This window comes from Triturus cristatus, chromosome 7, assembly GCF_964204655.1.
Source record: "Triturus cristatus chromosome 7, aTriCri1.1, whole genome shotgun sequence".
Taxonomy (NCBI): Eukaryota; Metazoa; Chordata; class Amphibia; order Caudata; family Salamandridae; genus Triturus; species Triturus cristatus.
This window is the reverse complement of record NC_140590.1, coordinates 811,265,104-811,277,832: the sequence shown is the minus strand read 5'-3', so window position 1 is coordinate 811,277,832 and position 12,729 is coordinate 811,265,104. Positions and strand designations below refer to the sequence as shown.

General features: G+C 41.6%; 1 protein-coding gene across 3 annotated transcripts in view; it reads left to right on the top strand.

Annotated features, from left to right (window-relative positions):
• Nucleotides 1–12,729, top strand: part of LOC146810620 (proton-coupled amino acid transporter 1-like) — a 444,495-nt gene that overhangs the window by 269,486 nt on the left and 162,280 nt on the right. For all 3 annotated transcript variants that reach the window (XM_085617675.1, XM_085617676.1, XM_085617677.1), the window contains 2 exons: nucleotides 5,494–5,712; nucleotides 7,683–7,781. In XM_085617675.1, the coding sequence (XP_085473801.1) occupies nucleotides 5,494–5,712; nucleotides 7,683–7,781 (318 nt within the window). The remainder of the gene's footprint in view (nucleotides 1–5,493; nucleotides 5,713–7,682; nucleotides 7,782–12,729) is intronic.

The following is a 12,729-nucleotide window of genomic DNA, read 5'->3' as shown; positions in this document are numbered from 1 at the left end:
GACACTTTGTACAGCCTCGAACTGTTGTATGTTCCAAGTAACATTTATTTCTTAAGTAAACATCGATGGGTCAAACTCGCATACGTTTTTGACAGTCACTTCTGGAGGAACTGGTCCCTCCTAGTCCCATTCACAAAATATTACATCCAGTGAACGTGTCAGAAGTTAACAGAGCACTTTAAGCATGTCTTCCTCTGGAACTGGCCCTTCTGTAACAGTTCCAACCTCCAGAACAGGATTCACTGCTCTAGACTAGACACAACATTAAAGATGAGGTCTTATTAATTGCTCACATCACTCCAGATAAGGACTCCAAAACTAGATACTAGATGTGTACTGGACACAATTATACAGCTCCATACCTTACAATTAGTAGCAGTAGACCAGATGAGACATCTCGAAATATAAATTGACACAGCACTCCAAGTGTGACTTCAAGGACTGAACAAAACAGTCAGGAGGATGCCTTTACAGAGGAGCCCTCTAGAACTGAATACAATATTCCACTTGCCCCTCCCTCCGAAACAAGATGCAGTTTTCCAGGTGACACATGCAGAACAGAACACAAACTATACATGAGTCTCCAAAATTGAATACAGTATTCTAGAAGAGGTCTCCAAAATTGCATTTAGTATGCAATTAAGGAATGCATATGCTTGCGGTAATGTGTGCTGTAGATACACATGCTTTGCATAAGTCTTCCATCTAGTGTTGGGCTTGGTTGCTTACAAGTTGTTTTTGTTTCAAGAAGTTTTCTTTAAGTCATGAGGCTGTGTGACGCCTCCTGAGATGTCCTCTTTGATACTTTGTCTGGTACGCAAAGAGGGGCACAGTATTTACCATTTCATACAGATGAAAATGTTAAACCTGTCATAGCAAGGATAAATACTGCTCGCATTGATAAAAAATACAAACCACCACCATCGTACCCCATTCTTATTAGAGGTCAATTAACTACTGACTCTTCAGTGATAATCAATGCTATAAAAAGGGCCAACTCACAAATAACTGGAGAGGCACCACCACCAGAAAAGGAACCCAAACTTATGGATGCCTCTGGTAAAAGAGTTGCAGCACAAGCAGCGAATCATTGGCGTATAGCCAATAGTCAAGCATTACTAGCGAGATATGACCGGGCCCAAAGGCACAAAATGGATTGGTTTTTCCACCATCTCCCAGAGGAGCACAGAAACAGAGGTCAAGAGATTGTCAATGAAGGCAAACTTCTCACCAACAACTCTATTAAGTGTGCATTAGATCTAGCCAACGCTGCTGCTACAAGTATAAATACCAGTGTCCTAATAAAAAGACATGCATGGTTAAGGGTGCCAGGTTTCAAACCTGAAGTACAGCAAACCATATTAAACCTCCCATATGACAAGGTTACATCTCTTTGGCACACAGTCCTTGAGAAAATGAAAAAGAACGCTGAGGTAGGAAAATCAATGAGAGCTCTACAAACCAACACATATAGAGGTTCCTTTCGTAGGCCCAAGGGGCAAGGACAGCTTCCACAAATGCCTCTGGTTCACAATATATAACTCGGGGAGACTTACAGAGGTAACTATTTTAAAGGAAGAGGCAGAGGAAACAATACCCGTTCCTCAAATACCAATACTAAAGAGTGACTCCTTTACCCCTCAACAACAAACACCGGTTGAAGGTCGTCTTCAACAATTTATCCAAAATTGGAATTCAGTTACAACAGACCAATGGGTCTTAGACATTATCTAACATGGAATATTTGGAGGAGGAGTTATGAGCTCCAGACAGTAACCATCTTCCAAACACAGACTATCCATACAACATCAAATCCTTCTGCAACAAGAAATAACTGCTCTGTTGCAAAAAGGAGCAATAGAACCAGTTTCAATTTCAAGGGACAGGAGTATATTCACTATACTTACTTATTTCCAAAAAGATGGAGCTCTCAGACCCATTCTAGATCTCAGGCCATCAAAGCTTTGCATAATATCAGAACATTCCACATTGTCACTCTTCAAGAAATCATCCCTTTATTGCAAAATGAGACTTCATGGCAACCTTGGTTATAAAGGACACTTACTTCCATACAGCGATCCTGCACACAGATGGCTCCACTGGAAAATAGCACAGTTTTCCAGAGTATGGCTCTAAATCTAGCCCCAACACTTCTGACTTCAGTCTAGGCCTCTTGAACAATACTGTAGATGATATCACCAGATCTGCACACAATGTGCAAAAGTTATCTAGAATTGAACACCACTTGAGGTGAGGCCTTCAGTGCTTGTTAGAATATCCCAAAAGTGGCCTGTAAAGAAAGCGGCAATACTCTAGGTGAGACATTGAGATCTGGACAGAGTGCTGCAGATATTTCTAGATGAGGACACAATCCTCCATTCTCATTTCTGTGATTCCTATTCTTCCACCTGTCCTCATGTGTCTCCTGCCATGCGGTCGCCTCTGCATAGGCAGTCCCGCACCTTCTTGGATATCACACCACATTGTGGTTTGGGATGGGTTGTCTTTATTTGTGCTTCACGTCCAAATCTGTCCTCCACCACCCAGAATCCTTCTCACCAAGGATGGCCCTTTCTCTTCTTTCAAGCTAGGGCTACGATTTTGTTCCTGTGCCCACATCTTTCCACCAGTCCTTATCTTTCCCCCATCACCCTGCACTTTCTACACAGTCTGCCTCTGTCACGTGCTGCATATGCAGCTAAAAAGTTGTTGTCTTTAGTTGTTTGTTGTTTTTTGAGATGCTCACCTTTATCTCCTCCTTCATTCAATTCTAACCTTTGTGATCACCTCAACGTCTGTCTTTTAGCTGTCGCAGCCTTTGAGATTTGGGCTCATGTGTTACTGCATATTTTTGGTTCCATCGAAAAGCAGTTTCCTGATGATGATTGCCCTGCAGCTTATTTTTAATGTCAACTCTACTATTTTCCCCAATTGCATTGTGTCAAAGTTCCCCCATTCTGTGTTCTCCTCTGCCTCTTTTCATTATCTTTGTTGTTACCTCATTATCTTTTTCTTGCTACTTCTTTGTCTGCTCAGTTTCCTATCTGTCTCTCGTGATTTTACCTCTTCTGTTTTGCCCTAGTTTGGAGTTCGAACCATTAACTCAAGGCACCGATAGAATGTGTAGTAGCACTCAGTTTCTGAGGATAAACCCCACCTTTGTACATTGATGGCTTCAAGCAGAAAGGTATTTTCGAATCCTGCCACTGGCAATTACATCTCTTGTCTCCTTCTCTCTTCAAATGTAAACTCATGGCCACACGGACCAAAAGCATGGCTGCGGCAGAGATCTCAAGGCCATAAGTGAGATTTGAGGGGGGCCTGGACCATTATTCCTGGTATATGACATGTTTAAAGTCCCTGGGATCACTGTAAAGGGCCAGGAGTGAAGATGTGCCCTCAAAGCCAGACTCACACCCAGTGAATGAGACTGCACTCCAAGACATCAGATTCCCACCAAATGATTGAGACTAACGTGTAAGACTCCACCACATTTGTTAGACCAACCACCCTTGAGACTTGAGGGCCATGAATGAGACCGCACCTGACATTTGCACCTGGTGTACCAGGCTGTGCACCAAGGTTTTGAACTCGCACCAAAGGAATGAGTTATTTCTACAGTAAGTGAGAATTAAAACAAGCATTGGCATAGCCAATAGGTCTCGCCTTTGGGACCTTATAAGTGTTTAGCGATGCAACAGTTGCATAACTAAATACTTATATGGTCCCAAAAGCTAGACGTATTGGCTATGCCAAGCGGCCGTACGGCCGCTAAAGTGATCGTGATCAAACATCAAAGTAATCGCGATAAAGCGCGGCGCGCGCGCGCGCCCGCGCACATGCACTGTAACTCTAGGCTGGCCATGGTAGCACTTTTTGGAGCCTTTTCAAAAAGTCTCGCCAGACCAGCGCATGCGCTGGGTCAGGCGAGACCTAAAAACGATTGAAACTGTATTGCAGGGGTGAGACACACTCTATTACTGAGACTTTGATCTAACACACAAAACTTGCATCCAAATGCCTGAGACTGTTCTCGATTTCATGAGATTTGAAACCAATAAGAGGCTCAAACCTAAATAGTGAGACCTTACTTGCTTCCCTCTGATTTTTCTTTGTCCCTCGATTCTCTTCCCTATTGCCTGCTCTCATGCAGCCTTCCTGCGTGCTCACTTATCTGCCTCTGCTTTGTCAGATCCTGTTTAACTAATGCAGCGTCTCCCTTAGTTAAACATCTGACAAATGTAGCGCCAGAACAAGCACTGTAGCACACAAACTTGATGTAATGAAGAATTACCTGCTGCTGAAAAGACCAACTAGAGAGGAACAGAATGCTAGACTGTTCCAGATCCCTGTAGATGAGGTACAGCATCTCAGTTTGCCCCACCTCTGTCAATGCACACCAGAGAGAGATGCTTATAACGTACAGGCTGAGTGGCCAAACACTAGACATTGTAATGAACAGAGGGTAAACACCAGAGTGGACAATGTCTTCACCACTGGAGAAAGAGAAACTGTGAACTTCTCTTGCATCAACCAAATGCGCAAATAATTAGAGAAACATGCTTTCTAAAGTTAACCGAGAAGGAAAAATACTTATACGAAAAGGTGGAGAAGAAACACTTTGCAGCATCCAAGTAGAAAATAGAGGCAACAGAAATAGTTATCACATGTTACATCATGTCAACAAGCTAGACACAAAATGGAGGCTACCCCACCATTTGTGTCTGTTTAACCTTGTTTCAATACAGATAAGTAACAAGTACTGATAATACTGGCTTGCTTGTTGTTTTTTTGTCATCACTGACAATAGTAATACAATCTGTTGTGCCAAAACAGCTTTCCATTTTACTAGCCCTCCTTTTGTCCCATAGTCTTGGGATCCTTCCTGTTCCCTACCCTCTCTACTTTCCTCTAATGCAGTTAGTTGATCTTTCTATCCCCTGCTACCCTCTTTTGCACAGTCGGTCTATCTTTGTGTCCTCTGCTACTCTCTTATGCACTGTCTTTCCATCTTTCTATCCTCTGCTAGCATCTTTCTTACTATTTTTTATAATGTTCTCTATACAAATGAATAACAAACATGTTAGCACTTAAACTGACACCTGGCTAACTATGCTTGTGTTTTCAAACTCCATTTGACGTTCCTTCAATTACTACTCTCTTTAATTCCACAGATATTCTGTTTATTTTGAATATATTGGGCACAGATTCCAAATTATTTATGGAATTGGCTGGAGACTCAAAGTAGTAGTAATTATGATGGTTTTTTTAAGACAACTACTTTTTGAATACTTGCACAAAAGATAAATTCAAAGACAAATGATCAGCCCTGTATCCTTTTGCATCAAAAGAATAGAGCTGAAAGCCGGGTGGACTGGGGCATTTTTTCTGGGAGACAAGCTGAGGAGTTACTCAGATTCACGCCTTCTGAATACTTGGACAGTGTGTTGTGTGTGCTTTGTTGATTTTCTCCTTGGTTTTCTTTTTGCATAGGTGGTGGAAGCCGCCGCTGGCACAACCAATAACTGCAACTTGAATGAGACTGTGGTGCTGACATACTCCATGGATTCGCGGTTCTACATGCTGTCCTTCTTGCCCTTCCTCATCCTCCTGGTCTTCATCAAGAACCTCAAGTACCTGGCGATACTCTCCATGGTGGGGAACATCACCATGCTGGGCAGCCTGGTGATAATCTACCAGTTCATCGTCAGGGTAAGAATCCTACTGTAACAAAACCACACCCTACTGAACGGAACCTCCCTAACTGGCCACGCCTTCACCAATAATTAAGACATCCCAACCAAATCATGCTAGTTAGCAGCTCTCTACTGGATCTCCTTGTAGAACGGAACACCTTCTTGGACAACCCACTTCATTACTATCCTTAGTGGATAAAGCGCCCTCCCTCCTACTGGACCACGACTTCACATTTGACGAAGCTTCCTGTATCAACAGGCTCCTACCCATTGGATCACACTGTCCTAATTGGATTATATTCTCCCTATTGTACCACCTGTCCCCACTGGGCATGGGTTAACCCAAGATGTGGTGCCCAGACTCCATCAACAATAGGATGTAAAGAGGCTGTTATGTTGAGAAAACACATCTTGTACAATGGATCATGCACTTGATTGCTGGCTCTGTGCAGCTATACTATTCTGTTTGGTCGAAGAGTGATTGGCCTTAAGCCCACAGCTCATGATGTGGGCCCTGTGTGTTCATGGATCTTTATTTGCATTCTTCTCATCTGTATGGGTTTAGTCTGAGCTTAGTTCACTCGATCACACGCTTTTGTTTGTGCAGATTTGTGTATGTGAATATCTTATTAGCATATATTCAACATACCCTATCCAGTCTTTGATGTCTGGTGCTAAATGTTAATAAGCTGGTCACTGGTCACAATATGTTGAAGCTGGCTGGTTTTAAATAGCGAAATAGAACAGTATTTCCAATTGCTGTTTTCTTTCCATATTGGTACAACGCGGAGCTATCGCACATGATTTCATTTGGTGTGTTTCCAAGGAAAACAAAATAGCTGCGGCTGCATCTAGGCTTGCATACCCCCACAATGCTGTCCCTTTTTAGTAGCACTCCATGCTGTTATTTTAAAAGTTGAACTAATAGTGGTTTCTGTTAAAGTGCTAAACCCTCTTGGGAAGGCTATTGATAGGCAGCCCCTGCTACTGTTGCAGGGTGGCTGAGATTAATGTTATTATTCACCTAGAGGTTTCCCAGTTATTATGGATTTGAGACAGGCAACTATCTCCTGCTTGATATGTAAACTTATACAAGGAAAGGTTTTCTTCTCAGATGTATCAATAGAATGTATGAAGAATACTGCATGTGGAAAGCAGCTTTACTCCGGAAACTTCACCAAAGTTAGCAGGTCATTGTGCACTGATTCATTGCTTTATTAAAGCATTCTATAGAGGAGAATTATTCCCAGATAGTTTTAATATCCATAAGACTTTTTTCTCCAGCTGGGAACACAAATCCATTCACAGTTGTAAGCATTCTGAAGAGGATGGAAAGAGACTATAATTATTTATAATTAGCAAATTAAGTTTCCCTATTAATACCATATCCTGTTTATATCTCAACGTGCATAAAACAAGTTATTTTAATGTAGTCACCATTTAGTAGAGGCCCAAACATTCTGGATCCTTTTTGAAGGTCTTATGCCGTGAATCTCAAAGAACCTTGTAGAGAACACTTACCGGCTTAATAAATACCGATTGTGCAATACTGATTGGTAGGCTGTTACTTTTGGGAAGAGGTGCTTAAGAGACACCACTTTTTGAGCACAGAATAAGCCTGAGTGAGTTCAATCAGTCAGGTTTTAAAACGTACCTGGGATGCAGAGTTTAAAAAGGGCTATTGAATAGCAAGGAGGGTGCACACATTATGTGTGTCCTGCCAGCTGCAATGTTGCATGTCTTCTACACTATTTTCTCTAGAAGGCAGTAGTGGTAGTGTTAATAAAATGTTGTTTGTTTCCATATAATACACAATTGTCAGTCATTGAATATTACTGCACTTTCGAAGTGGGCTAACGCTACTCAGCAACAGTAGATATTCCTTTTTTTTTTAATAAAAGCTTCTCTTTTCCTATCGACTATTTGCATTTCTGGCACTTACCATTTTTTTTGTTTTGCAAATCCCTCTAATCTGTCTTCACCCAGGATATTCCAGATGTCAGCCATCTGCCGTACGTCTCTGGATGGAGGACCTTCCCCCTATTTTTTGGCACAGCCATCTTTGCTTTCGAGGGAATTGGCGTGGTAAGCATGGCATGAGTACCTGCATAATGTACATTTGTTTTTCAGGTAGACATGGGTCTGATTCTGACTACGCAAGGATGTCTTGCAGATCTGACCTACACCATAGTTCAAACCACAAAAATCGTATTTCAAATTGATGAAATTGATTTTTCCTCCTAATCAATTGTGGCTATGAAATTACATGGTAAACTGAATTTTTACTGTGTTTGGTTTGCATGATATTGTGAGAATGTCACCAACACAAATCTATGAGCAAGGGTGTCAATTAGTTGAATGCATTTTATTCCACATGTTAACCTACACTTGCACACCGAGAATGGGCTGACCAAGCGGTTGTGATTTGTCAACTCTCTCTGTTCAGATTCCTCACTGGTGATTGTGGATTACAGGTGATGGTGGAGTGTGTTAATATTTGTACCAGGATCTATGAACAGTGAACCCAGCCTGCAAAATAAGAAAGTCTGATGTATGAGAATTGTGGTTTGTGTGTGATTTGAAGTAGGTGATTCCTGTTTAATGGCTACTTATTGCTGGTTTTACCTGACAAGTTTCAGTTTCTCAATGCTGATTCTTTAAGATAAAGATTCCTGATTAGCGGATAGGGATTTCAGATAATTTTGGCAGATACCTGTTGATGGTGATTCTTGTTTTGTTGGTTATTGTTCTAGATGAGTACATTTATTCCTGGTGTGGGGGTGCTGATTTCTGCTTTGTGGATTGTTTTTCGGTTAGTGTGTGATCATTTTTAATTTCCCTACAGTTATTTCTAGTTTTCTAATGCTCATCCCTGGTTTGTCAGTGATGATTACTAGTTTGAGTATTTTTATGCGGGTTTGATTATGATTACTTTTTGCGTGAAGGATGATAACTTTTTTAACAATGGGGACACCTGCATGGTGGAGGGCAATTCCTGGTTTGCAGAGATTGATTTCTCTTTTGGACCTATTGAATTTTGGTAGGGATTCTTCGTAAATTGCATCAGAAATTTCGAAAAGCTGGGTTGTGACCTGTACTGAAAGGTAAAAAGATAACACCTCTGAATACACACTGGCTGTCTTTGGGGCTGGATGGGCGTGTGACTTAGTGTGCCCAGTGGTGTTTGTGGCTTCGAATCCAGGGTTTTTGCCAGTGAAAGCGCTTCTTGCAGAAACCCTGCTATTCCCCACCTCTAAATGGTTCAGTGGCACCGCGAAGTTGGAGGACCGGATAGTTGCCTTTTTGGAAGATACCTCCCATTCACCAGAGTTTTGGGCAAATACGGGGAACACTTTCTACCAACTTTGTATCTCCTTCAACCTATGAGCAATCGGGGCACATTTATTGTGAAATGTGAACTTTAGGGATGAGCAATGAAGCTTGAATATGTCTAAGATTTAGATCCATTTTTGTTAGTCAAGTTTAATATGATGGAAAATTTTCTATTTTTAACTTAACCCTATGGATTGCGCAATGTGCTGAAGTCAGATGAACCTGTTTCGAGGCATTAGTGACCATTCTTTCTGCTAGATTTCGTATGACCTGAAATCGATGTAGCAAGTCATGTGAAATACCTTCATACGGTGCTCTGCACTAATCCAATGTCGCACCATTAGTAGCTGAGTGATCCTATCAACTTAACTTTGAAAATAAATGAACTAAGCATCGTCCAGTTGAATTGCATCCAGCCATGAATTGGTTCTTGGATGTCTTGATGTCTTCAATTTGCTATGTGAACATCATCAGACCTCAAAGGAGTAACTTGCTGGAAACCACTAACTCAGACCATGTCTACCTGACAGCACAGACCTTTTACTTCTGAGTGATGCAGAGGAAATTATTTAAACGGTCTTCTCCAAGGAAATGAAAACTGCATTGTGGATGACTTAAGTCACGATTCAGAGGTTTATTATGAATGGGAACTAATCAGGCATTCACCAGAAGCGATTTGCCATTAATATGACACCCCATCTACAGTCTAATGGTTACACATCGCAGCAATATTTACAGAAAACAAGTCTTTCTATGTTGATTGTTGAGGGATATGCATGTAAGCCTTACACCCTGGCTTTCTCAATTTGCTGAGATTTTAAAATTGTAAGTTTTACAAATGAGAAGGGTGGTCATTGCCTCCAGTTGTGCGCCTCAGACCTAATGCAGCCTTCAGCATGCACATTCATGTTGCAGCCGTCTAAGTGGGCCTGTTTTCAAGAATAACTCTCAAGATACCGCAGGGTTCTGTAAGGTATCTCATTAGCTGGCAAAATATCTAAGTGAGTAACCTGCTTGCTACTGACACTTGTGTATTAGGTATGATTCCTGGTAGAGTAAACTCAGCCTTTATTCCTTAAGTGCATGATAAAATGTTCCCAGTGTGTTGAACTTTGTAAGGCGCTTAGGATGAAAGCAGCATATACATATCAAACACGAGGAAAATTGGCAGTGTGGCATGTAATTTCTTACATTTTGTATTTGCTGCCAGTCGACTCTCTATGGAAAGTCTTTGGAGCCAAAAAACTCGTTATGGTCTGGCTTGGCAGTGCAGTAGTTGCCAGACAATTATATGAGATGCAACAGAAAGGATCTTTGGCTTTGCCTACCTGTTGAGAGCCAGGAGTACATGTTCTGGTTGGTCAAAAGTTGTGCGCTTCCTTAAAAAAAAAAGGTTATTGCCCTTCACAAAGCTGTGATCATTTTGTTTAGTTATCTAGTTGCTCGAGGCTAAACTTTTCAAATGCACACATACCGACATTGCATTTCTAATAAGGTGTCCTAGGTGACTAGATAATTAGTTTTTCTCTGGGAGCAGCACAGATGGATGGGGGCAGTCATTAACCTACATGGATTTTTCCGTCTGGCTTAACAATGCAACTGTCGCCTGACCTTTTAACCTACATCAGTATTATTCTACATTTATTTGCTTCCACACAAATACATAGCCATTACCATTTTAGGTACTTGTATTGCTTCACATAACCATTCAGCATTTCTTCAAAGCCAGACCTTGGTCTTGCCAATGCTTGTTTTTCACTTGAAAGCATTGTTGTTTGTATTGTAGAACGTGTTGGAACCCCTGTGCTGTGATGTACCTTCTCTAAATCATTTTTACTATATTTATCTCATTTCTTTATAAATAGTGGTTTTTAACTTTTAATTCTTAAGGTACAAACCTGGTACTGCATGATCATGCTTTGAGTGCATTAGGCACTAGAGTTTAGCGGATGTATACTCCCTTAATAAGAAGGACGGGACATCTGCCAGTTTTCTGCGGCTGTCCCGCATCCACCAAACTTTTAATTAACTCCTTAGCCAGTAAGAGGACACCGTGAAATAGATCCCAGCTAGAAAAGAGAACATTGAACATTTCAAGAAAAAAACCCTCAAGTTTTAAAAAGCAATGTAGCAAGCTTCAGAAGCGTGAAAAGAAGCAAACATATAATAGAATAGGCATTGAAGCGCGTGATTCAAGAACCTCCTTGTAAGACAAAAAACAAGGGAAATAGTGTGTCTTGTTAGGTTTACTGAGGAAATGTTCTAGGCTTTTTTTTGTTTTGTTTTAGGGGGCGGTTGTTGGCATACAACTTATTAATGATCTACATAAGTAGTTTGTAGGATAAGGGTTACAATTATGTTGTGTAGGTAGGGTGGTTGATCTTTTACAGGTACTGAGAAGGTAGGTTATTGGCCCTCCACCTAACGTGTGTGAGCAATGTCCGACTTGTCGTGGAGATGGTGGATCTTCTGCCCTCCTAAGTGACCCTAGTGGATGTCAATATTCTTAGTGCAGTATTTGTGGTGTTTCTGTATGATGCGGGAGAGTATTGTTCCTGAATACGTTTCTGATAGACACAAAAGTTCCCTGGTTTCTTGCTTTGCTTGTACTCTAATGAGTACAGGTTCTCGAGTCTAGTGCTCATGTGTCTGCTAAATCCTAGCCCAGTGTTTGTGCATGTGAGAATCCTGCCTGGATTTAGATTTCCACCAGTGTTCTGTGGGGGCTTTATTTTTTCAAGGTCCCCTTTTCAACCCTCTCTGCATTTTGATAGACCCCACCTATCTCTGGAGAGCCCCTTTCCTTGACACCTTCTGCTTTGGGAAGGGAAAGTAGGAAGGAAAGAGGGCAGAATGGATGAGTGGCTGGGTGGGTACCAGGCACATCCATCCAAGTAGATAGACAGATGGGTGTGTATCAAAGACAAGTCAGCAGAGAAATGCTTAGATGTATGTTATCTGTGGTAAGTGAGGGATAGCTCTGCTGCCTGCAGGGGAGTGCAGAGGAGCTCAGAAGTGTAACAAAGGAAAGGGAGAGCCTGTCTCATTGCCTAGGAGAGGGGACAGTCAGTTAAGCAAGAAATAGTTCTGGTATCTGCCAGAACTGAGTGGCAGCTGTTGTGAATGAGATTGACTAGCTATGAAATGGATAGCTATGTCTCTAGCCAGGTCAGAGTCTTTCCCCGTTCCCAGAGCTGTTGTGTGCCTAATATCGTCCACATGAATACTCTAGGGACATGTCAACAGCTAACCAAGCCTGCTCAGGATAGTTGAATCTTTGGTTGTGTATTAAGAACACGATAGTGGATAGAGTACAGAAATCTGCCAGTTTAATTCACTATTCCCAGCAAGTCGCCAGTCTCGAGTGCAAGGATCACATGTGCATACACGCATACATGTGCATATGGACCAGTAGATGCCACCTTTTATATAATGTGACACAAGACAAGTATTCCTTGGAAATTGCACACTCTGAAGATTCCTATTGATCCATGAATAGGTGATGACAGAAGAAAGGTATATGGGTTTCTACAGATGGATGGCATTGTATGTAATGCAGCCCAGTTCAAACTTTATTCTGGCTTCAATAGGCAGCCGATACAGGTCTGTCATCAGAGGGGTCATATTGTTTTGCATAAAATCAGATTTTGGTGCCAATAATAAGTTTAACTGCACAATAGATGATCACCTTCATTGCAGT